The sequence below is a fragment of the Aquarana catesbeiana genome, linkage group LG03 (genome assembly GCF_042186555.1).
Source record: "Aquarana catesbeiana isolate 2022-GZ linkage group LG03, ASM4218655v1, whole genome shotgun sequence".
Classification (NCBI taxonomy): Eukaryota; Metazoa; Chordata; class Amphibia; order Anura; family Ranidae; genus Aquarana; species Aquarana catesbeiana.
In genome coordinates, this window is record NC_133326.1 from 174,248,471 (window position 1) to 174,275,715 (window position 27,245).

The 27,245-nt window shown below is 41.7% G+C and overlaps 1 protein-coding gene across 3 annotated transcripts in view; it reads left to right on the forward strand.

The window, feature by feature from the left end:
* Positions 1-27,245, forward strand: part of SEMA3D (semaphorin 3D) — a 352,301-nt gene that overhangs the window by 168,662 nt on the left and 156,394 nt on the right. For all 3 annotated transcript variants that reach the window (XM_073619546.1, XM_073619544.1, XM_073619545.1), the window contains exons 5-6: positions 955-1,074; positions 4,743-4,836. In XM_073619546.1, coding sequence (XP_073475647.1) covers positions 955-1,074; positions 4,743-4,836 — 214 coding nt within the window. The remainder of the gene's footprint in view (positions 1-954; positions 1,075-4,742; positions 4,837-27,245) is intronic.

Sequence of the window (27,245 nt, forward strand, 5' to 3'; positions counted from 1 at the left end):
GAATAATTTTAAATATTTTGTGACTATCTCATTCATTGCTTTATCATAATGCCCTTTTGCATGGTGGTATTATTATAGCTCGCTAACTGAAATTAATATAATGTGTTGCAGTGATTGTGGAGATAATTTTACACCTCTCAATCACTTTGTAGCATCATGTAGGTGTATGGAACAAGGGGTGGACTTTCATACAAAAACAACCCACAAAATCTATTCATCCAACTTGTATTCATTTAAAATAGCATTTAACAGTACATGTTTATATATAATAAAACTGTAAACTGACATCAAGCTATTGCCCCATAACTGTAACTACACCAGTTGGGGGAAGTTTGTATAATCATGGTATACTGGTTTGTACGATATCTTGATACTCCATTATAATAATACAATAATACAATATAGTAAGGTTCTCATAATACTTAAAGCGAAGTTCTGCCCCCTCTCCAAAAATTAAAAGTCAGCAGCTAATAATACTGTATCTGCTGATTTTTACCATTGGAGCACCTACCTGTCCAGGCATCCAGCTGTGTCCTCACCTGAGACAATTCTGGAATTGCCTCTCGGGTGTTGGCGCTTGCAGCTTCACAGTTGTTTTCCTACTGTGCATGCGTAAATTGTGCTGCGCTCTGCGAATGGGCCGGCTGCCGGGGAAAGTAGGAGGGGGCTGAACTTCCGTCTCACTTTGCTGGGCAAACTCATCCAGAAGTGAGAGCGGATACCTGTCAAAACCAGGTACCTGCTCTCCCTCAAAAGGTACCAAATATGGCAGCAGAGGGGGGAGGTGGCAGAGAAGTATAGCGTCCCGTTTTGGGCAGAGCTCCGCTTTAAGGGGATTGTTAGTTCTAGCTATAGTATATTCATGTTATAATATCTAGTAGTAAATATATGTTTATGTATCTGTGACGTATATACTAAATTACATATACCTATAACACATGAACTATTTTTTAGGAAGAATGTGCAAATTTCATTAAAGTCCTTCATCACTACAACAAGACCCATCTATATACATGTGGAACTGGGGCCTTTCACCCTCTGTGTGGATATGTTGAACTTGGTAGTCAAAAAGAGGTATGTTATATAGATGTAAACTTGACATAACCTTTGAGATACATCATCTGTCACCTTTTTTTATGATAGGTTGCAGAAATGCATGTATTTCCAACAATCTGGCAGATGATGAATCACAAGTTGGGTAGTAAAGAAATTTGTTCACACCTTTCAGATGTGTAAATCGTACCCGTTAGAAAAACTAATACTTCTATAAGAGTTCTGAAGAAGAAAAACTGTAAAAATAAAGAAGATTAATAAGGTGATGACATTTTAAAACCGTGCTTTCACCTTTTTATTCACTTGGGTTCCCTTTCAGTTTCAAGATCTGCTTATGGAAAAATAGAATATTACTTCTCTGGTGAATGGAAAACTAACCTTTAAATTCTCCCAGTGAAACAAAACATTGACTCAAAAACATACAATGTTTTCAGCTGAGTACCCATGAGTGTTCATGCTAGGTGCTGACAGCAATAATTATCCATGTTAATGAAAGGCAAGGTACTCAGAAGAACCCTAGAAGAATAATTCAAGTACTATGCTGCCTTGAATCTATGCTAGGCTTGTCATTATCCACTAATTCACAGATTAGCACAGACCATGGCTCCTCATCCTCAGGAGTACTCTGCCTGCCTCTACTGCCCATGTACCATCTCCCTTAGAAGTAAACAATCTATAGTATAGCCACAGAATTATAGGAAAGTGAGACAAGGCTAAAAAGTGCTTGAAAGTAACCTTTCCTTTTGCCAGTTTTTCACAGTATGGAAGTGGGTTTAATGTTTTAAAGGATATTTCAATGTACACGCATCTTTGTTAGGGATTCTAGATTTTCAGGCTTATTTATTAACTCAGTGTTAAGTGCAGTTGTGTATTGCAAGCAGTCAGGCTTCAGATAGCTAAGAGCAGACCTTTTCGGCTTATTACAGGGACCCATTGGTTTTTAATGCAGCTTCTATAAGACAAAGGCCCAACTCACCTATAGCACATTGAAGGGTTACCACACAGTCTCAATCAAGCTTACCTGCAACCTCACCTATTAAGGACCCCTTTTCCCTATATAAGCTCTTTCTATAATCCAGTAATCGGCTTCTAGTTGTTTTCCTTCTCCCCAGTCCACACTCTTCTCTGCTCTCATGGGCTGGGGACTTTTCATTACTAGGATGGGGGGAAGGAGGAGAGGTCATGTCATTACTAGGATGGGGGGAGGGGGGTAGGTCATGTCAATACTAGGATGGGGGGAGGCAAGGTCATGTCATTAATAGGATAGAGGGGGGGGGCAAGGTCATGCCATTCCTACAATGGGGGAAGGGGACAAGGTCATGTGATTACTAAGATGGTTTCTACAAAATATTTTGAATTACCCTCTCAATATGTACATAAATCTCTGAAATAACTCTTTAGCCACTTGGAGTATCTTGGCACATAATGGGAGTATCTTGGAGCATAATGGGAGTATCTTGTCGTGGAAGGGGCGGGTAGTAGTGGGGGGCCCCAGGACAACTTTTGCATCAGGGCCCACAAACTTCGAGCTACGCCTCTGGTTAGGAACACAGCTTACTTGAATGTCACTTTGTGCTGTAGGGTAGATGCTGTTTGTGGTGGAGCACTAGAAGGAGGCCATTCAGCACTTCCCCTGGATCGTCCACACACCAAACAGCATCCAATGATAAAGTTAAATATAGTTATTAGTCATCATAGTAGAGTAAAAGCATAAATATTCTCAATATAAAAGAATTGTATTAACAAAATAAATATTGTTTTAAACCTCTCTGTGCTTCACCTGCACCCTCCACTGACCTTCTATAGTATCATACTGAATCATAATAAGTTTAACATACATAGAATTTTCTATATAAAGTTCATATCAATGTCAAGGTATATATGTATATCTCAAAGTGGTTGATGCTGTGAGTCCAGTGGGGTGAAGGTGGCGCAAAGCATTTTACAGGCAACATTTTGCCTGCTTCATCGGGAAAGCATCAGATGTAATTAAAAAAGGATTTATCCTTTAACTGCACCAAAGATGAGACTAGAAGAACTTCAGTTGGGCAAATGCGGGGCAATAATAGATGGAGAAATGAGTCATCAGAGTTATTATATCTCATATAAACAAAAACAGCAGAAAGAAGGCGCCTGGGTCAGTGTGATAGTAAAAGCAAGTAACACATTATTCAGATACATTTATATAAAAGTATCTTGCAAGCTGCACACAGGGTGGATGTGGATCACCAATCAAGCAGTCAGCCACCACAAGGGATGAGAAGACCACTGTGGGGATAAGCTTAGACCTGCCGTATGAAGGTATATAACCAGCAGTGTCTCCAGCTTTCACACCTGCTATCACAGAGCTAGCAAGAGAACAAATCAGGACAGGGTGGGCCGCAACGCATTTACGAGGCACCACCTCCTTCTTTTTTTGCCTCAAGAAGGAGGCACCTTTGAAATGTGTTGCGGTCTGACCTCGTCCTGATTTAGTCTCTTGCTAGCTCTGTGAGAGCATGTGCGAGAAGTGGAGACACTGCTGGTTATATACCTCCATACGGCAGGTCTGAGCTTATCCCCACAGTGATCATCTCATCCCCTGTGACGGCTGACTGCTTGATTGGTGATCTACATCCACCCTGTGTGCAGCTTGCAAGATACTTTTATGTAAGTGTATCTGAATAAAGTGTTACTTGCTTTTACTATCACACTGACCAAGGTGCCCCCTTTCTGCTGTTTTTGTTTGTCTGAGGGAACTCCCATTTCCTGCTAAAGGAGCTGACGGTGACTGTGTGTGCAATCCCCATCCACCTGTGGATCTATCCATCCTGTGGACTTCTCCTTGATATCCCTTACTACTATTGACTGTATGGATTAATTCTTATTAATTAATTTTGGGTATATCTTGTTGTTTTCCTCCCCCTTGTTATTGATCCTTTATGGTCCACCCTATAGCTGCCAGTGAGTGCTGACTCTCACACTACCTGACAGTTCTGTGTGATATATTGCTTGTATTATATCTCATATAGTCACTTAAGGGAATAGTTGTGGATTGTAGGTGAGTATCCTTCATGCAATGATTAACCTGTCTATCACCATATGAGTTTAATTATAAACAATCCATAAGAAAATGCATTAAGCTACCTTCACCCCACAGGACTGACAGCAATAATTATGTTGATACTGTATATCTGAATATACAGTATTATATGTACATAGCTGAGTATGATACTATAGTGGATCAGTGGAAGGTAAAGGTAAAGCATAAGCAGGTTTAAAACAATATAATATTTAACAAACTGTATCAATACAATTTTTTATACACAGTAGAAATATTGTATGATTTAAAACTATTATGAAAGCTAAAAAGATATTTAATGTTTTAACTATATATTTTGTAATGTAAAGACTTATGTTCATTTTCAGATGTGGAGCCAGGGCTATCCATCAATATACTAGAATACAATTTAAAATATTTTTGCATATACATACAACATTTTATATTACTTACCATACAAAATCTCTATCTTTAATAAATGACCAATGTTATTTTTATATTTACTAGATAGTATCTCCATCTGTCTTCATACCTATGTATCTTTTCTGCTTGCTGTGTTGTTAAAGAAAATTATATTTAGCTTATGTTGACATTTTATTTTTCTTAAGAATCATTCTAATACGATATAATACAATTACTTTTCTTGCAGGAAATAGTATTCAAGCTTGATACACAAAACCTGGAGACAGGAAGATTGAAGTGCCCCTTTGATCCTCACCCGCCTTTTGCTTCCATAATGACAGGTAAGATACACGGAGGCCAGAAACCTTTAAACAGTTATTCTGTTCACAAACCTAAAGACAACAGTTTCATTCACATGTGTGCATAGTTCTCAATAATGACTAGATAATGAATGTGCCTCTTATAGAAAGATTTGAAAGAGATGATGGATTGTAGTGTCATGAGTAACATGTATTTTCCCAAAAAGCATAGTTCCAGCTTGTTTTACATGGTAGCATCTTGTTCCTGTGTAAACAACACACATATGTTGAATATATGCATTATTTTCATTGCATAATCAGTTATCAGTTATGTTTTAAAAAATAAAAAAAAAATAGAATTTCAGGTTCAGTAAAAAGGCTGTGAAATTTCAGGTAACATATGTGCAGACACAAAGTAACATTAAACCTTTATTTTTTTTGATTAAAATAATAAATGTGTTATACTTGCATGCTCTGTGCAATGGTTTTACACAGAGCAGCCCAGCTCATCCTCTTCTGGGGTCTCTTGCTGGCTCTCCAGGCTCCTCCACTTCGGCGAGTTCCCCCATAGAAAGCAGCTCCCAAGCCAACCTGTCTGCATCCATTGACACAGACTGGACAGCTCCACTCCACCCCCTGCTCCCTTGTCACATCATTTGATTGACAATGGCTCCCGCTGCTATCAGTCTGCCCATTGAAGAGGTAGACAGCAGTGAGAGACACTGCTCTCATGCATCACTGGATTGGAATCAGACACAGGTAAGCATCTGGGGGGCTGAGGGCATCCTGCAGCTCAGGACGTTTTTTTACATTAGAATGCGTTAAGGTAAAGAAACCTTCAGGCTTTAGAACCACTTTAGTCTGTTATACAAAGTAACAAATATAATAACTCATAGCAACCAGTCAGAGTTTCTGATATGAGAAAAAGCAGAGCTGCTAATTAGGGATGAGCCGAACAACCCCCCCCCCGGTTCGGTTCACAGCAAAACATGTGAAAAGGCAAAAAATTTGTTCAAACACGCGAACACCGGTAAAGTCTAAGGGACACGAAGGTGAAAAATGAAAAGCGCTAATTTTAAAGGCTTATATGCAAGATATTGCCAAAAAGTGTTTGGGAACCCGGGTGCTGCCCCAGGGGACGTGTATCAATGCAAAAAAAAGTTTTAAAAATTGAAGTTTTTTCGGGAGCAGTGATTTTAATAATGCTTAAAGTGAAACAATAAAAATGAAATATTCCTTTAAATATTGTGCCTGGGGGTGTCTAAAGTATGCCTGTAAAGTGGCACAGTTTTCCCACGTTTAGAACAATACCACAGCAAAATGAAATTTCTAAAGGAAAAAAAGTAATTTAAAACTGCTCACGGCTGTAATGTATTTGTCGGGTCCCGGCAATATAGATGAAAATCATTGAAAAAAATGGCATGAGTCCCCCCCAGTCTATTACCAGGCCCTTTGGGTATAAGGGGAACCCCGCACCCAAATAAATAAAAATGGTGTGGGGTCCCCCAGGCCCCCATGCACTATATACTCTGAACAGCAGTATATATACTATATTGCCTGCCCTGTATACTCTGCAGAAAATTGGGCCTTAGGTGTTGGTGGTACCAGAACACTGTAATGCCCCATACACACGGTCGGACTTTGTTCGGACATTCCGACAACAAAATCCTAGGATTTTTTCCAACGGATGTTGGCTCAAAATTGTCTTGCATACACACGGTCAAACAAAGTTGTCAGAAAATCCGATCGTTCTAAACGCGGTGACGTAAAACACGTACGTCGGGACTATAAACGGGGCAGTGGCCAATAGCTTTCATCTCTTTATTTATTTTGAGCATGCGTGGCACTTTGTCCTTCGGATTTGTGTACACATGATCGGAATTTCCGACAACAGATTTTGTTGTCGGAAAATTTTATCTCCTGCTCTCCAACTTTGTGTGTCGGAAAATCCGATGGAAAATGTCCGATGGAGCCCACACACGGTCGGAATTTCCGACAACACGCTCCGATCGGACATTTTCCATCGGAAAATCCGACCGTGTGTACGGGGCATTAGCCCTCACAGTTACTCTTGGTGAGTGCAGGAATGGGCCCTGCTGTGAAATACTATATCAAAAATTGTAATTACATGCCCCTGTTAAACAGGGGCATAAAAATTGGGACTTAGGTGGTGGTGTCACAACACTGTAACCCCTCACAGATACTCTTGTTGGTCGCAGGAACGGGCCCTGCGTTGAAATATTATATAAAAAATTGTAATTACATGCCCCTGTTAAACAGGGGCAGAAAAATTGGGCCTTTGGTGGTGGTTCCTTAAACCAAAAATATTGTTGAAAGCTAGCATCATCAAGATTGAGGAGGAATAGGATAGTCAGCATAGGCAGTCTTCACGGGATCCCACATCCATAGAAAATTCAATCAGTTACATCAGCATCAGGTGCTTGATAGCTGCTGATCCAAGACTGATTCATTTTTATGAATGTGAGCCTATCAACGGAGTCTGTGGACAGGCGTACTCTATGATTCATTACAAACCCTCCAGCAGCACTGAGTGTGCGTTCGAAAAGAACGCTGGATGCAGGACAAGCCAGTGGCTCAATTGCATATTGAGCAAGTTCTGGCCAGTGGTCCATCCTCAAGACCTTGTAAGCCAGTGTATGCTCTGTTGGAAAGGTCTCCAAGTCTGCTCTTGCCCCTAGATATCCCTGCATCATGTAATGCAGATGCTGACGATGGTTGCTTAAGCTGATCAGACCTGGGCCCTGGGGACTGAAAAATAGTTTAAAGGCATCGTTCAGCCAGCCACCTTCTCCACCACTCTTCCTCTGACTGAAAAAAGTGTCAGCAACACGTTCTCCAGCACCAGGAAATTGTAACCTCCCAGGGTCTGGAAATGCATTGCAGAAACCTTTCTTCAAGGCCTTCTGAAGATGTTTCATCCTCTGCTCCCTCTGCAAAGGCAGGATGAGTTCTGTAACCTTACTGTTATAATGTGGATCAAGAAGGGTTGCCAGCCAGTAATGATCCCTCTCCTTGATACCACGAATCCTAGGGTCTTTTTGCAGGATTTGCAGAATCAGGGAGGCCATGCAGCATAGGTTTGCAGAGGTATTCGATTCTGAGTCCTCTGGGTCACTAAGGATCATACAATCCATAACAACCTCCTCCCAGCCACGTACAACTTCTTGAGTTTCTGGGGAGGTTGGTGCCACTGTCGCATACAACCATTCCTGGCTGAAGCTGGCGTGGTGTCAACCTCTGAGCCTGCCCCTGCAGAGCTGACAGAATCTCTGCCCCAGTGTGGCTCCTGTCCCCTAAGGAGACCAACTCAAGCACCACATGGCATCTTTTTGCCTGACTGCTTGCATAGCCCCTTGAACACTTACGGAGCACTGCTGGTTCAGAGGACAAATCTGCAGAAGAGGCCATAGATGAAGAAGAAGAGGAGGGGGTGGAGGAGAGAGCTTTGGTAGAGTCACCACTAGCATTTTGGAGGCATGGTGGTGGAACAAGCTCCAACAGTACTGAACCCTGTCCTGCATCCTTCCCAGCTGCCAGCAGAGTTACCCAGTGCACTGTAAAGGAAAGGTAACATCCCTGCCCATGCCTGCTGGACCATGAGTCAGAGGTAATATACATCTTACTGCTGACCACTCTGTCCAACAAGGCCAAAACATTGCCTTCCACATGCCGGTAGAGAGCTGGAATGGCCTTCCATGAAATGAAATGGTGTTTTGGAACCTGCCACTGAGGTACAGCACATTCCACAAATTCACAAAAGGTGGTAGAGTCTACCAGCTGAAAAGGCAGCAGTTGCAGTGCTAGCAATTTGGCCAAGCTAGCATTCAGACTGTGAGCATGTGGATGGCTGGGACTGAATTTCTTTTTATGGTTCAACAACTGGTGTAGGGAAATTTGCCTGCTAAAATCAGATGGTGGTGTACTGCTAGCAGATTGGCTGCAAGTACTTGGGACTATTGCTATACCTTCATTCCTCTCAGTGCAGGTTTTTGAGAGGACTGGAGGTATAGTGGGGTTGGAGATCCCAGATGAGGAGAAAGGAAAAGTCTGCCTTTTTTTTGATGTGGGTCTTTCAAGTGCTGTTGCCAACGGACTGCATGGCAGGTCATCATATGTCTAGTCAAGCATGTGGTGCCCAAGCGGCTGCTGTTCTGGCCACGCTTGATCTGCTTCAGACATAGGTTGCAAACAGCAAAGGTGCGATCTGCTGTACACGTGTCGAAAGAGGCCCACACCAAGGAACTTTTAAAAGTCAGCGGGGAGTCAGCAGCACCCTGCACCTGCGGAGCTCTGCGGTGTGATGCAATAGGGTGGCTGTCCTTAAGCTGCCCTCTAGAGGACATCCTGCCTCATTGGAGTAGAGTCAGTGACCTCATCATTCCTCCCTCCTAGTCACTGGAGCAAAATTAGCAGTATGCTGCAGCTAGGGGAACATGACTGACAATTTCTTGTCCTTCTTGGGCACCCCCTTTCTCTAGGCTCACGTTACTCTCTTCCTCAACCTGGGAACCAACATTGGAGCCTTCAAATCACTGCGCATCCTCCAGCAGAATGTACCCGACACTGTGGTCGAATAGTTTTGGGGACTCCTCCAAGCATGATGGTGGGGCTATGGAAGGAGTGACTGTGGACAAGGAGCCGGTGGAATAGGCCGCATTGGCAGATGCATTGGAAGGCAAACTACGCTGAGCCTTGGTGACAGAGGATGAGGAGGATGAGGACGGCTTTGTTATCCACTCTACGAACTCTTCTGCATGTTCTGGCTCAATAACATGGCCAGCAACAGAAAAAAAGGACAAGCGTGCCCCACAGCCACCTGCAAAGGATGCACCATGTCCATGACCAGCATGGTTGACTGTAGACACAGAGGCTGCTTGACCTCTTTTAGTGGCCTGTGAACGTCTGCCTCTCCTTGGTGGCCTTCCGGACATAATATATAATTTGTTATGCAACACCACACTACACTGTATTAGATACTGTGTACTTCGGATGCACTGTATTTTATACTGTGTACACCACCAGAAGTGTAGTAGACACCGTATACACTGTATTCGATACTGTGTACACTGCCTGCACTGTATTAGCAACTGTATTATGGCTGCACTGTATTGTGTACACCACCAGAAGTGTAGTAGAAACTGTACACACTGTATTAGATACTGTGTACACCACCAGAAAAGTAGTAGAAACTGTACTACGGCTGCACTGTATTGTGTACTGTGTACACCACCAGAAGTGTAGTAGAAACTGTACACACTGTATTAGATACTGTGTACACTGCCTGCACTGCATTAGCAACTGTACTATGGATGGACTGTATTGTGTACTGTGTACACTACCAGAAGTGTAATAAAAACTGTACACACTGTATTAGATACTGTGTACACTGCCTGCACTGCATTAGCAACTGTACTTCGGATGCACTGTATTTTATACTGTGTACACCACCAGAAGTGTAGTAGAAACTGTACACACTATATTAGATACTGTGTACACCGCCTGCACCGTAATAACAACTGTACTTCTGATGCACTGTATTTTATACTGTGTACACCACCAGAAGTGAAGTAGACACTGTGTATACTGTATTAGATACTGTGTACACCGCCTGAAGTGTATTAGAAACAGTACACCACGGAATACACTGTAGATATAGGCTACACTGAATGCAGAGTATATATATATATATATATATATATATATATATATATATATATATATATATATATATATATATATATTAATACACTGCCTGCAATCACTGAATATAGAATAAACACAAAATTTATAGTCTATATATAACCTGCCTGCTTAATCAAAATCAAGCTATCTCTCCGTCCACACCACCAACACTACACAGGACTGTTTTACAATGATAACCATTCATATACAGTAGGTGCAACAGAAAGTTGCAGCAATTTCAAAGTAGTTCATGCACTGCTTTGGTCTGACTTTCATGCAACATGAGGGTCATACATAAATGAAAGAGTGTTTGTTAACCCCCCCCCCAAAAAAATGGATCCTGCTCCTTTAAAGCATGTTATGCAGCACAGTGCTTGTGCTGTGCCATTTGACCCCATATCACCTGAAAGACCCTGCCTGGCTATACCCCCCGTAAACTGACCACGATATATCAGGGCTGCATGTCAGAGTACTTGCCTCCATCTTAAGCCGCTATCTGCAGCTCTCCTCTGTCTCCCTCTGTCCTCCTCCCCCTCCCCTCCCTGCCTGTCAGCTCTCACTAGCTCCGCTCCGCTCCTTTCCCTGCTGCTTCAAAACTATCTCATTGTTATATCATCCCATCTGTCAGATAAAAAGCTATATCCTAGTGCCTGTGCTTTATTTTTTTTAAAAAAGCAGATTTCAACGTGTTTTAACAGTGTCTTCCAGTGATCTCGTGATTCCAGGCTCTCTCCTCCTCTCCTCCCAACCTCCCCAGCTGACGTCAGCAGAGGAATATGGGCCCCACCCGCTGGAGCTATCATACTGGGAGAGCAGAGAGCTTGGAGTCACGTAATCGCTGGAAGATGCTGTTAAAACAGGTAAAATCTGATTTTTTTTTATAAAGCACCGACACTAGGATACAGCTTTTTTATCTGACAGAGGGGATGTTATAAAGATGAGATAGTGGATTAAGGAACACTTTAACCCTCAAACATTGCATGAAAGTCATACCAAAATGTTATATAATGCAACAGTTGTGCAACAATTGTCCATTCTCACCGGTCAAAGCCAAAACCGTATCCTAGTTGCACCTACCCAAAGTTGCGTCAAAGTTGCGCTCCAAAATTGGCGCAACTTTGGAGTTGTACAAATGTGCATGGAGCCTAAAGGCCCTTTTTTTGGCTAAAATGAAAAAACAGGTTTATACTTAAATCTCCTCCATAGACAAACACTGAGACTCGGCCCCGTCCCCACTCCCTACTCACTGGATTTGATTGACAGCAGCAGGAACCAATGGCTCCCACTGCTTTCAGTCTGTCCTGTGAGAGCAGGAAGTTGAGTTGGCTGCCTCATGTGGCACTCATGAAAAGAGCTGCACGAAGGGTGGGGTATCCATATTAACTTTCCAATCTCAGGAGTGTCCAGTAGGGCTGGCATTACTGAGCTCCCTGCCTACCTCTGTATCTGTCACATAGGAACACACACCGAGACCAAGAATAGGTTCCTCATTGCAGACTCAATGTGCGTGTGTGTGCACAGACACACACACACACAAGGAGCATTAGCATTGCTCTAGGAGACCATTTATTGCATGTTGGGGCAGGTGAGCAGTGGGGGAAGGGGGTATTGGGAGTAGCAAAAATAGCTACAGGCAGCTTCTGCCTCCAGCATGCTCTATGCAAAACTAAAAGAAAAAAAAATGACTGTATACACAAATTAATAAAGCAAAACGAAATGTGTAATGTGTAATATCCATAGCTATTGAGTAGGATCCTTTTTCACTGAACAAATTCCAGTAAACATAATTCTGTTATGGATCACCACACTATTTACAGTTGCTGTCAACTTAGGTGTGTCATGAGGGACACAGGGCCTTCACTGCGCCTTCTAATATCACCAAAGGGCCACACATAATGTTGAGCTTACATAATGCTGGGGGGGGGGGGGGCTGTCAGGGACTGCAGGCATATTAGACAAAATGATGGTCAGAGACTGAGGATGTTGTAAGTTTGGTTGTAGACTGGAGACATGCTGCAGAAGATAGAATAAACTTGGAACTTGTTACATTCAACTAGTAGACATCACTGCAATTATACTTTTACAGATCAAATATCCCACTCTCATTACAGACTACTGAAGCCAATCCATACAGTTATGCTCTCCCGACTTGACTACTGCAATGCTCTACTCACTGGTTCACTATTAATCGACTACAATATGTACACAATTCTGCAGCCTGAATCCTGACTAGGTCCTGGAGTCCTTGCACTGGCTATCCATTAGGTTTTACATAGACATTAAGATTCTCTTGCTTACCTATAAGGCTCTTCATGGCTTGGCACCCCATTATCTGTCTGAACTTTTATCAACTTACTCCCCCCTTGTAACCTCCACTCCTCAAATTCTGGCCTTTTGTGTGTGTCCTCTGCTCTCTTATGCAGCGTACACACGAGCGGACTTTTCGACTGGACTGGTCCAACGGACCGAGTCCAGCGGACAATCCGATCGTGTATGGGCTTCATCGGACCTTCAGCAGACTTTTCCAGTCAAAAATCTGATGGACTTTAGATTTGAAACATGCTTCAAAATTTTCCGACGGACTTGAGTCCGGTCGAAAAATCCGCTCGTCTGTATGCTAGTCCGACAGACGAAAACCCACGCTAGGGCAGCTATTGGCTACTGGCTATCAACTTCCTTATTTTAGTCCAGTCGTACGTCATCACGTACGAATCCGTCGGACTTTGGTGTGATCATGTGTATGCAAGTCCGTTCCTTGAAAAGTCAGTTGGAAGTCCGTCAAAGGTCTGACGAAAGTCCGCCAGAATGGCTGTCGGACTTTTGTTGACGAAAAGTCTGCTCATGTGTACGCTGCCTTACACTCAATGGAAGACAGAGCCTTCTTCTGCTATGCCCCAAAACTCTGGAAGTCACTTCCAAAGAACATTATAGAGTCATATTCTCTAAACTCATTTAAATCAAATCTAAAAATGTTTATCTTTAGGCAAGCGTTCATGTAATTGTTCCTTTTTTCCTTCGTTTTTCCCTGTGTATTTATTGTGGTTTTATTTCTCTTGTCTTTGTAAAGAGCTTTGAGATGCTACCTTTAAAGGTTATATATAAAATAAACACACCTCTCATATATGTTTTCAGTGCTCTGTACTGTACTCTGGTAACCTGTCATTTTATGATAATTTCATTGCTTATTCAGTGAACAAAACATCTGCCTAGACTTAAGCATTGGCCTACAAGAGGCACATGCCATGAGCCACACACAGAGACTGATAGCTAGAAATGCTAATGACAAGGAGCCCTGCCATCTATCCCTGATATTATGGTACATTGCAGCTAAAATAAGCCAGCGAATAGGCCATGTAGTGACTGAGCAGCAGAGTGGAACTGGTTGAATGCAAGAGAGAATGAGAGTCACCAGCAGAGTGGAAAAAAGCCAGTCACAAAGATGACAAGAAATGCAGAGAGAGACAGTGACACTGGATATGAAGAGTTTGTTCTTGTAGGTGAATGTCAGTGTTGGGTAAGATGAGTGACTTGTATTATCTAGGAGTGACTTATACAGAAACATTTTACTGAAAGGGGGCCAGATCTTGTGTTTACTTTAAAGAAGTCTGAAAAGACAAAAAAGGACAGATAAAGGACCACTATTTAAAAAATATTGTATTATAGTCAAGACACATCATTTTAGCATGTGGTGTACAAATTGACTTTTTTATTTTGCATGCCTTTATTTTTATATCTCTCCGCATTTGCATGCAGTCCAAGCTGTCCTGCAAAAGTGACAGGGGTTGAGACAAACAATAACACTGCCAGGGGTACTTACAACAGTCATTTTTACACATGGTTTAAATCTTCTTCTTATAAAACACTGTTGCTAAATTGCTCAAGCACTTCTGGCAGTGTTATAGTTTGTCCCAATTTGTACACAAAAGCATTGTAGAAAAAGTGTTAACATCCTTTGATCCAGCTTGCACTCTGCCTGGTTTTCATTGGAGTTCCAGACCAACATCAGTACTTAGCTAAAGTAGTTTACAACTCAACTGGTGTCAGTATTACACATCTCATCCTTTTCTGCACTGTCCTCACACTAACCACAATGCAATTAGAAAGTATTTGCTTCAGAGCCTTCTGTACATGTTTAGGGAGGCCTCATCTTATAGGAGGGGAGTTATTTTCTGCAACTATAGTAACAACTTGACAAGCCACCAAACACCTCTAAATTACAAGTACCAGGGTCAAAATTGCAGCTCAGCTGAAAACACTTAAGCACATTTTTAAAGATATTGAAATCAGTATTAATAGATAAATAGCAATGCATGTCCTTAGTATCAGATTTCTAATTTTTCATAACCTGCAATAAGCACTTTCTTAAAGCTTTCATTTAAAATATGAAATGAAGGAGGAAAAAATGATGCATCTTCTCCTGCCAAGTAAAGTAGACTGAAAAGCCAAGAATATAAAAATCTGGTTAGTGGGGAATGGTCTCCAGGTTTTCAGTATGGAAGTTTTCAATACAGTGAATATCTCATTTTATGGTCAGGTTTGCAACTGATTTATTGTATTGGTCAGTGCTTGCTTAAAAAACTATATGGATGATTTTGGGTTCCATCAACAATGCAAATATAAACATGGGATTTTTGGATGCTTTACAGAACAATTATCTTAATGAAATCTAATTTGCTATATATTTAGTCAGTGACTTTTTTGTGTTGGTTCTGTAGTTCTGCTGCATTTGATTTGGTACATAACTAAAAGTCTTAAATGTCATCTCCACCAAAATGTATATTTCCTGGTGCATCATGGCAGCATACATATGGATTGTGACTCCGCCCCCACAAACTGATAGGACTGGTTAACTATAAATCAAAGACAGACCCGGCTCACAGCATTCTCCTTTTTTCCTCACCTGATCAGGACTGAAATCATGAGGTATCCCTTACCGTTTGTCGCCCCAGCCAGGTTCAGCCTCTCCTGGATGAAAGTCCTTCCTGTACAGTCTCTAAATGAGTCTATATGGTTGGGCCCCATTCTGGTGGTTTGGGGGGCATATTTCAGTCTCTCCTGGGTGGAAGTCCTTCCTCTACAGTCTCTAAATGAGCTATATCGTTGGAGATCCATTTTGGTTGTGCAGGCTTCTCAAGAAAGCTTTAAACAAGCTTTGACGTAAGTGACAGTGTTTCCTTTTGCTTTCCATATGCTTTTTACTTCTTTTCACTGTGTTATGGGCATTTGCCTTTCCCAAGATGGCTGCAGCAGTGCAAGTACACTCTGAGCATGAGAGGCAGGAAGTGATGCGTCCTCTGTGTTTCCTGGCTAGAGCTTTTCCAGGATGGTGATCTGAACATGCTCAGGCACTGAAATCATCACTAATGGCAAATGTGAGTTCTAAATGGTTTTATGGCATTTTTGGGCAACAAATGGTGGAGCTCTCTACTCATGCATGCTGGATGCGTATGTGGTCATTGTTTGCAGGTATGTTTTCCCTTTTTATGGCATTCACCTGTGTTTTTCCTATCTCCTTCTCAGTGTTGCTCTAGGATTATTGTGCTCTTTATGGCATTCACCTGGGTTCTTCCTTTCTCCTTTTCAATGCTTGCTCTGGGATCACTGTGTTGGGCTCAGTTTCCACTAGTGTGACTTGTCACTGCAAAGTCGCATGACAAGCCATACCCCATGATTTCCAATGAGTACTATTCATATCTGTGTTCATAGACCTTAAGAATACACAGGCATTGCTTCAAGTCGCATCAAATTTGCTGCAAAATCATGAAACTTTCAGGTCGCAATAGTGGAGACTTAGCATTATGCTGTTTTTCATTTCAGTCTGCTGCTTTGCTCTGTCTCTATGGGAAACGCTGTCCAGTCAGACCACCCATTGCTTTTAAGGTATAGGGATTAGGTAAATAGTGAAGATTGAGAAAAAGAGAGCCAATATCTATAGTGCAAGATGGAGGGAGCCTTCTGACGGCCAAGACAAGTCATCATCTAAGAACAGACATCCAGGCAATGTTGATTAAGCTCATCATCTCACCCCTCATTATTATTGCTCCTCGTTTACAAACATCACAAGTTACTAGCCCTAATAGTCGCTGCTTTTGTTGTGGAAAGTTATTGCCTGCCAGGCTAGTATGTCAGATCTGCTTGGAACAAGCACTATACAGCCCTGCAAGGACCTCAAGATGAAGAGAGCCTGCTAAAAGCCAGAACAGTCACCGTTCAAGTGCAGACATACAGGCAACATTGATCAATGTCATCATCTCACCTCTCATTTTGTTTTCTCCCCATTTACAAACACCACAGATTGCCAGCCCTAATGGTTGCTGCATTCTTGGTGGAAAGTCATTGCTTGACAAACTACAGTGCATGAATTGCCTAGCACTTCCAACCAGAGCCAGTAGGTGGTGTTTAAATAGGAAAGCTTGCCATGAGAAGAAAGCGTTAAAGGGGCCACAAGCTTTGAAGATTTCCCAATAGACACTTTTATGCAAGGGCAGCTAAGGACACAATTGCCTGGGTTGAAGTGGAGGAAAACTCTCCATAAGGTTAGAAAATGCTAATTTCCTTCACTGAACAACTGGAAGAGTTAATCCAGGAAGGACTGAAGGGGTCAGAGAAAAATGCCCTTATAAACAGGCTGTCAAAACTGTATACCCTGGAAAAGCTAGAGGTCAACCTGCTGCAGTCTCCTCCGATGATGGATGCATCATGAATGTAGCTGGCAAGACATGTCACATTCAAGGAGGCTCTAGTCTGAAAATTAGATCTAGATCTGAAGTGCTCCTACATACTGTAGCATCTGCAGGTGCTGGCACACCAGCAATAACCAGCTCATGTGCTGAGTTAGTCTAATGGGAGTGGTTTCATAATTAATCAGCTGCTGCACCTGCAGGACTCTGAGGAAAGTGGCAGGGTCTACATCCCTTTAGACGTGATTCCCTATTGGGAGTATCTTATCAAAAATGACATTTTTAGTGCAGTGGATGCCAAAAAATCTGACTTTTATCTTGGTGCAGACTTCTGGGAAAATCAGTGAATCGGTCATACAAACAGGAAATTATGTTTCAGGGGGGTGTTCTGTACACATTCTGTGCAAAGAGCACCTCCAGATAGTCATGTTTCATTGCATTTTACAGAAAATTGCAGCCCTGCAGATTAAAAAAAAGTGTAAAAAGGGTAACACTTTAAATAAGCCCGTCTGGAAGAAGTGAAGAGACAAGGTGGTAACAGTTTTGTAAGAGCTGAAATTGACAGCATACTCTGTGGTGGATGTGTTAGACGTCAATTGATGTTTTGCACGAGCGCTGTTCCCCCACGGTCATGGCAAGGAGTGCATTATGGCTGAAGCCATGGTTGGTGGATCCCGCCAAAAAATTAAAAAAATTAAAAAATGGTGCAAGACATCAGAAAACAGATCCAATCTATTGGGGAGTAGACAGGATACAGCCATCTCAAGGGTGACCAATAGCAGGTCAGGGCGAATATCATCTGACAGAAAACAGAAAATTCAAAAAGGTCCAGCATACAGGTTGTGACTCCCAAGTAGATACCAGGAGGCAAAATCTTACGGACCGGGAAAAAGATTAGTAACCTAACCGGAGAAGTACCCAATCTTCATTTATTGAAGCCTTAAAGATCTAAGGCTCCTGTCTTAGGAGAACTGTGGAAGTTCTTTTTAAGGATGCACTACGCCAGGGGGTGTCTGTGCGGAGCTTTACGCACACACCTGGGGGGAAAAACTTCAGGTTCAGTGGGCCATATCAACTATATTGGCGTGACATTGGTGGAAGTTTAGGGGAGGTCTGTCTTTCTGGTACAATAATTTTTATTGAAAAAGTATAACATGACAAACTCACCCATGCAGGGGCATAATTCAATGAGCATAACGATCATATAACATTGACAGGTGGGAAGTCCACCTTTCAATCTCTTCAATCTCTTCCAGTCAGCCAGGCTACCAGAGTTGATGGAAAAGTAAAAAATTCTAGTCCAGTTTGTAGCTGGATTAAAAGAAGAAAAAAAAACGAGCAATCGTGAAGGTTCTAGTTACCCAGAGGAGATGAGGATTCAGTTCACCTCTGTTCCTAGCAAAAAATAAAAACCAGGTAATCTGTGTCCAGTGCTAAAGTTTAAAAAAAAATGACAAGCAGCACAGGAAGTTAGAGTCGTGCAAGATGGAAAACCTCCAATCAATTATATTATTCATAAATCTGGGAGACTGGATTCTCCTGTAGGTTTATCAGACACCTACTTGTCCCAATAAATCCTCAATTCCTCTACCTGTTTGAGTCCCTCCCCTTCGGTCTGTACATATCCCCCAGGGCATTCACAAAGGCCTTACTGTCTGCAATAGCGACGGGAAAAATTCAGTAGAACTTCCACAAGGGAATTTCTGTCCTCTGATAGAGAAAGCCAAAGGTGCTTTGGGAGCGAAGTCTCTTCCAGCAGAACAGTGCCGGAGTATCCTTGGTTCTTCATAACTGACCAATTGTTTTCAGATAGAACATTATCACATCAGACCCCAGCTAGAAAGGTTGCGGGACTCATTTCAAAGAGCAGGCTGTTTAAGGTCATGGGATGTTAAGCTTATGAGGAAAAGTATTGAATTTTCTTGAACCGTGTAGTGTTCAAAGCACTTCTGTCATTCACTCCTTTTAGCAAGAGGAGCAAGATTCGTACTGTGCCTAGACAGCAGTGGAAGGGTAGAATTCTTAGGCTGTCAGTGGAGCTTCCTGTATCAATAATTGCAAATATACCTTTTTGGCTTAGGAGGCTCTAGTGTCTCTCTCTCCTACTCTTAAGCATTGAATCACCACTGCTGCTTCCAGTGATGACGGATTCACTCTCTCATGGACAGTTTTGCCATCCAGCTCCAAGAGACTACTTTTGATGGCATGGAAGTTGAAAGGCAGTGGCTACCAAGTCAAGCATGCTCAGTGCAGGTAGTGCCTACCTTGTGTCCAACCAAAGAGGTCTTCGTGAATAAGATTTACCAAAGAATGTGGGAAAATGATGCAGATCTCACACAGCAAAAGCCTGGAGTCCTTTATCTCCTAAACCAGCCAAGGTTCTACAGTTCTTACAACTGGGGCTGAACAGGGGCCTAGGTTCAAATATGTTTAAACCTCAAAGTTCAGCCTTGTCTGCACTTGCAAGGGTTTAAGGAGTCCTTAACCCTTTAGTGATGCAATTCTTAAAAGGCTTGCATGAAGTTATAGACCTCCCATGAAACCATTGTTCCCCATGTGGAACTTGCTTATGGTTCTAATTTCTATCAAGGTCTCATTTCTATCCTAAATAATTGACTACACTCTGCAAACCCTGAAGACCATATTTTTGGTTGCTACAGCCTCTGTGAAAAAGGATGTCAGAACTGCAGGCTTTGTATTCAAGGAGCCTCACTTAACGTTCTACCAGGACAGAATAATCCTAAAGCTCCAGACTGCTTTTATCCATGGGATGTCTTTCTCCTTCCAATTTAACCAGGAAGTCAATTTGCTGTCTTTCTTGGTTGAGTGAGAACCACATCCCCTGGATGTTGAGCTAACGCTGGTGACCTGCTTGGCAGCTACCTTTTCATTCAGGAAAGCTGAAATATGTTCTTGGTTCCAGCATGGCTTCAGGCACGGTCAGTCAGCATTAACACGTTCAGTCACCTCCTAGATTGTTAGGACAATTAAAAGAGCCTACTCTTCAAGGCCTTCCTGTTTTGGAGGTCTTAAGAGCACATTTAACTAGGGCAGTGCCAGCTCTGTGGACAGCTCAGTGCTGAGTGTCTCCTGAGGTTATTTGCAAGTCAGCAATATGGTCCTCCCAGGACACCTTCATTACACCTTAATAGGTGAACCCGGCTCACAACAGTAAAATTTGGAAAATTCATGGTGCATACTTGCGCTACTGATGATTACAAAATTTTTCTTGCACCCTCCCGTATGGCGAGTTAGTCCCCACATGTGCTGCCATGATGCACCAGGAAAACGGAAAATTGTATATTCACCTTTCCATAATTTTCCTTTCCTGGTGCATCTTTATGGCAGCATACAGATGCCCACCCAAATGGTGAGAGTTACAGAGAATGCCGTGAGCCAGGTCTGTCTTTGATTTATAGTTAACCAGTCCTATCAGGTTGTGGGGGCGGAGTCACAACCCATATGTATGCTGCCATGAAGATGCACCAGGAAAGGAAAATCACGGAAAGGTGAGTATACAATTTTCCATTTTCATTGAGTGTTTGCTGAGTGTTGTTTCCTGTAAAAGGTTTTTGCATTTCTTGGGCATACCATTGCACAGAACTTCTGATAGAATACTAAGTTCTACTCAAAAGCCATATCTAAGTACTTTTCTTACTTGATGGATAATTCACATGTAACATAATTAAAGAACTAGGGATTCCAGGTACTAGATGTTTTGGAATTTTAGCCAGTGTTTGAATGTTCTACAGCCACAAGGTCTGAAGGTTTGACAAATGTCTGTATTTTATATAGACATCATATTTAGAGAGAGTTTTAGAATTTTCCTGTGCATGTGATAGTTCATATACTTTAATGATCCCCATTCTAAATTTACTACCATGTACATCGAAAACCAGAGATGAATAATTTAAATGTATTGTGTATTGTTGTTATTGATTTAAGACTAATTCCATTTAATTTGTTCTCCTGTAGAACATTATAATCTAATGAGAATTAGCAATGTTAATGTGACCGTATCCACTTGGGTTATATTTGTCCAGGTGTAACTCATGTACCAGCTTGTTTTTATATTCTGTTAATTAACCGAGTCTGGGATTATTCAGTAAGCTTAACTCTAGAGCAAATGGCATTGGTGTGAATGACATCACTAGTATTTAAACAGCAGCTTTGCAGGTGTTTAAAAATAAATAGGCAGATGATCTGCAGTTACACTTTAAAAAAAAAAAAAGTTTTATCAGGTGTCTGTTTAGTTCAGTTTTCAGTAAAATGCAATTGGCAATTTTTTTAAAGGATCACTATAGGGATGAGGTAAAGTGGAAGTTTTTTGAATGCATCATTTTAGTTGCCGATGCTGTTTTAAGTTTCAGTATGAAGTGGATTGCTAACACATTGACTGATCATTGATATGGGGGAATATCTGCTGAAAGTAAAAGGCGTGGCTACTTTTTAAAAACTGTTTTCTCCTAGATAGGAATGCTGTGCAATGGAACTTAAATTGGAAATCGGGCCAATTCAAGTTGTTCGAAATATATTCTTCAATAGATGAACAGGAAACAAGTTCACTTTGTGTGCACCAAATTCCTTTGCCAACTCAGATATTATCTGCTAAAAATAGTGCTAACATCACTACTGTGATGCACATAACCTATACAGAGATAAGAACTATGGGTGGGACCCAGTTAAATAATCTACTTTAGGCTGTCTGCTGAAAAGAGGGCGTATACCTGACCGGTCACCTTGCACAAGAAGAGAAGAGTAGTGACCAGTCTTTATTACAGGAAGCTCCTGCACAAAAGCAAAAGAGGAGTTAAGTTATTTTACAGATATACACAGATATGGAAAAAATACACAAGTGGCACTAAAGGGTGGATTTACTAAAGGCCAATAGACTGGGCACTTTGCCAGTGCAGTTGCACTAATTTTCCCCAGAACTTAATGTGTTAACGTGTTGAAGCCTTAGTTTGTAAAGAATACCCAATCAGGTGCAAAGAAAATAAAAAAACAGCAAATTTGCTTGCACTTAGTTGGATGATGGAAATCGGCAGACCATTACCACATTCACTAAGCTCTGGGGAAAATGAATGCAACTACACTTCCAAAGTTCAGAGACTATTTGCTTTTAGTTAATCCACCTGTAAGATTCAAGTGAGAATATACATGACTGTTGTATTTTCACATTTGTTTTGTCCGGATTTCAGCTTTATTGAGAAATACTGGGGTCTTGTTAGATTGAGTCTGCCAATAATTCTCCACAAAACGATAATAGAAACTACTGAAAAAAGAAAATCATCATAACTAAGTGCAGAACATAGTATTAAGCTGTAGGACATAGTTTATAAAAATAAAAAAATAAAAAATGTATGATATGAAGCAGCATTTAACACAAGTCATTTTCACAGCAGTCCCTTTCCCCCAAAAAATCCTTACCATGTGTATGCAAGTATAGGGGAAATTTGAGCAGCAGCCAATTGTCCCAGAACTATGCATACTGATTCTTAAAACATCCATGCCCCAGAAAGAACTTGTGAACATGATATTTTTCAAGTCAAACAATTGATGACTGCACAATCCAGCATTTGAAATTTCTTTATTGTATTAAAATGGGGTACAAAAAAACAGCAACATATTGCTATGCATTTTACACTAAATCTTATTCATAGTATGGTTTGTGAACATAATGGATACACTCATCTGAAATTGCCATTGATGATGATTTTAACTAACATAATTATTATATGTCCTCATGCATAGGGATGAGCCAAACAGCCCCCTGTTCGGTTCGCACCAGAACATGCGAACAGGCAAAAAATTTGTTCGAACACGTGAACACCGTTAAAGTCTATGGGACTGGAACATGAATAATCAAAAGTGCTAATTTTAAAGGCTTATATGCAAGTTATTGTCATAAAAAGTGTTTGGGGACCTGGGTCCTGCCCCAGGGGACATGGATCAATGCAAAAAAAAGTTTTAAAAACGGACGTTTTTTTGGGAGCAGTGATTTTAATAATACTTAAAGTGAAACAATAAAAGTGTAATATGCCTTTAAATTTCGTACCTGGGGGGTGTCTATAGTATGCCTGTAAAGGGGTGCATGTTTCCCGTGTTTAGAACAGTCTGACAGCAAAATGACATTTCAAAGAAAAAAAAGTCATTTAAAACTACTCGCGATTATTAATGAATTGTCGGTCCGACAATACACGTAAAAGTTCATTGACAAAACCAGCATGGGAATTCCCCACAGGGGAACTCCGAACCAAAATTAAAAAAAAAAGACCCTTCAGGTCTGGTATGGATATTAAGGGGAACCCCGGCCAAATTAAAAAAAAAAATGGCGTGGGGGTCCCCCTCAAAATCTATACCAGACCCTTCAGGTCTGGTATGTATTTTAAGGGGAACCCCGCGCAAACATTTTTTAAAAAAATGGCGTGGGTCCCCTCAAAAATCCATACCAGACCCTTATCCTAGCACTCAACCTGGCAGGCCGCAGGAAAAGAGGGAGGACGAGAGAGTGCCCCCCCTCCTGAACCGTACCAGGCCACATGCCCTCAACATTAGGAGGGTGCTTTGGGGTAGCCCCCAAAGCACCTTGTCCCCATGTTGATGGAGACAAGGGCCTCATCCCCACAACATTTGCCCGGTGGTTGTGGGGGTCTGTGGGCGGGGAGCTTATCAGAATCTGGAAGCCCCCTTAACAAGGGGACCCCCAGATCCCGGCCCCCCCTGTGTGAAATGGTAAGGGGGTATCCCTACCATTTCACAAAAAAACTGTCAAAAATGTTAAAAATTACAAGAGACAGTTTTTGACAATTTCTTTATTTAAAGTATTCTTTTTCCATCTTCTTTCTTCTATCTTCTTTCTTCTATCTTTCTTCGGTTTCTTCCTCCATCTTCTTCTTCTTTTGGTTCTTCTGGTTCTTCCTCCAGTCTTCTCATCCAGCATCTTCCTCCGTGGCATCTTCTTCCCTTCTTCTTCCCGGGCCGCTCCGCATACATGATGGGAGGCTCCCGTTGTGTGACGCTTCTCGTCTTCTGACGGTTCTTGAATAACAGAGGGCCCCCTCTGACGTCACGGGGAATGCCACAGGGAAGTCCCCGTCAAGTCCCCATGCGTCAGAGAGGGGCGGGGACACCGGGTGGCCCACCCTCCGATCATGGATGCGGAGCGGCCTGAGAATTAGAAGGGAAGAAGACGCCACGGAGGAAGATGCTGGATGAGAACACTGGAGGAAGAACCAGAAGAACCAGAAAAAGAAGAAGATGGAGGAAGAAACCGAAGGAAGATAGAAGAAAGAAGATGTAAAAAAAGAAGACTTTAAATAGGTATTAAAAAACTGTCTCTTGTCATTTTTAACATTTTTGACAGTTTTTTGTGAAATGGTAGGCCCTTACCATTTTACACAGGGGGGGCCGGGATCTGGGGGTCCCCTTGTTAAAGGGGGCTTCCAGATTCTGATAAGCCCCCCACCCGCAGACCCCCACAACCACCGGGCAAGGGTTATGGGGATGAGGCCCTTGTCCTCATCAACATGGGGACAAGGTGCTTTGGGGGGGACCCCAAAGCACCCTCCCAATGTTGAGGGCATGTGGCCTGGTACGGTTCAGGAGGGGGGGCGCTCTCTCGTCCCCCCTTCTTTTCCTGCGGCCTGCCAGGTTGCGTGCTTGGATAAGGATCTGTTATGGATTTTTGGGGGGACCCACACCATTTTTTTTTAAATTTTGGCACCTGATTCCCCTTAAAATCGATACCAGACCTGAAGGGTCTGGTATCGATTTTGAGGGGGACCCCCATGCCATTTAAAAAAAAAAAAATTGACCGGGGTTCCCCTTAATATCCATACCAGACCTGAAGGGCTTGGTATGGAATTTAGGGGGACCCCCACTCCATGTTTTTTTAAATTTTTGTTTGGGGTTCCCTGTGGGGAATTCCCATGCCGTTTTTATCAATGAACTTTTATGTGTATTGTCGGACCAACAATTCATTAATAGCCGCGAGTAGTTTTAAATTACTTTTTTTCCTTTGAAATGTCATTTTGCTGTCAGACTGTTCTAAACACGGGAAAATGCGCCCCTTTACAGGCATACTATAGACACCCCTCAGGTACAAAATTTAAAGGAATATTACACTTTTATTGTTTCACTTTAAGCATTATTAAAATCACTGCTCCCGAAAAAACGGCCTTTTTAAAACTTTTTTTGCATTGATCCATGTCCCCTGGGGCAGGACCCAGGTTCCCAAACACTTTTTATGACAATACCCAGCATATAAGCCTTTAAAATTAACACTTTTGATTTCTCCCATAGACTTTGAAAGGGTGTTCCGCGGCTTTCAAATTTGCCGCGAACACCCCAAATTGTTCTCTGTTCGGCGAACTGGCGAACAGCCGATGTTCGAGTCGAGCATGAGTTCGACTCGAATTCGAAGCTCATCCCTACTCATGCATACGTGATTTGGATATCTTTTATGCCTATTGATTAAAAATAAACATAATAAGGAAAACACATTTAGAGACAAAGACTGTTTAGCAGGCACCCTAGTGTGTTTGTGCTTGTATTTTTACCTGACGCCCCAATCTGTTAATGTTTGTATAAGTTGATATTTGCATAGAACTTGAAATCCCCTCAGTAGAGAGTGTTAGAGGCCCTACAAACACCCAGAGTTAAACTATAGGAAACAGGGGGCTTGTATTTGAGTGCCCCAAACTTGGAAGTATTGTTTTTTTTAAGGATCCAGCAGTGGTTCAAGGAGGTAGGGGGAATGCAATCTAGGTATCTTAGGCTGCCTGCCATTTAAACCTACTCTAAACATTTCATGTTCTTTTTCATTAATACAGGTTTAAGGCAAACCTATGTATATTACTGGAATGAAATGCATTCACATTACAGCTGTTCTAGATTTACTGTAGCTTATTCAATATGAGGATCCATATCACAAACACTACATGAAATAACATTTTTGTCTTAATGCAAAATACCTGGCAGAGGTGATATTTTAGTGTGCTGTTTATTCCTAGTTGCCAGACAGCAGACCTGTGTGGTCTAACATCTGGTGACATTCAGTATCTGTCTGACCTCCACATCCAACTTATGCTCAAAGCCTCTTTTGTCACTGGAGTTTGTGTGCTTCTGTTTTCTTGCCTTTCACTAATCAGCATCTAGGTTTCTTAAAAATATACAACAATTAGATTAAAGCTAAACACAAAGAAGTTTTTGATTATAGGAAGGACCATCAGTGTTTAATTGCATGCCAGACTGACCATTTTCAGTCTGTGTATGAGTATTTTGGAAGACAAATTTGAGGCTTGACCTTAGTCATGTTGTTCTTCCTCTGATTTGTCCAATGTTTTACACATTTTTTTAATGCCATCCAGAAGTAAAATAGCTTTAACCGCATTATAAAGTAACATTTGTATACATTACTATGTATATTTCCCAATGCAAAGAAGAGTTTCTTTTGATCTATAACTGAATTATACAGCATTTTGCTAGTGATAAGCATGGTGTGTTGTGACTACATTCCCACTATTTTTAAATTATATTGCCTATTCTTAAAACTAGTCCAATGTCTAGTTTAGTTTATGTTATATTCACAATTTTGGGTTGTACATTTTTGATTTAGATATTATTAAAGGCATACTGTGTAGTAAGATAAGATAACAACTCAACCAAACACTATGCAGAAAGAAAAAAGCTTGGTCCTATCTGCTTGCATGTTTGGAATATACACTATATTGTCAAAAGTATTGGGACACCTGCCTTTACACGCACCTGAACTTTAATGGCATCCCAGTCTTAGTCTGTAGGGTTCAATATTGAGTCGGTCCACCCTTTGCAGCTATAACAGCTTCATCTCTTCTGGGAAGGCTGCCCACAAGGTTTACGAGTGTGTCTATGGGAATGTTTGACCATTCTTCCAGAAGCGCATTTGTGGGGTCAGACGCTGATGTTGGACGAGAAGGCCTGACTTGCAGCCTCTGCACTGATTCATCCCAAATGTATTCTATCAGGTTAAGGTCAAGGCTCTATGCAGGCCAGTCAAGTTCCTCCATCCCAAACTTGTTCATCCAT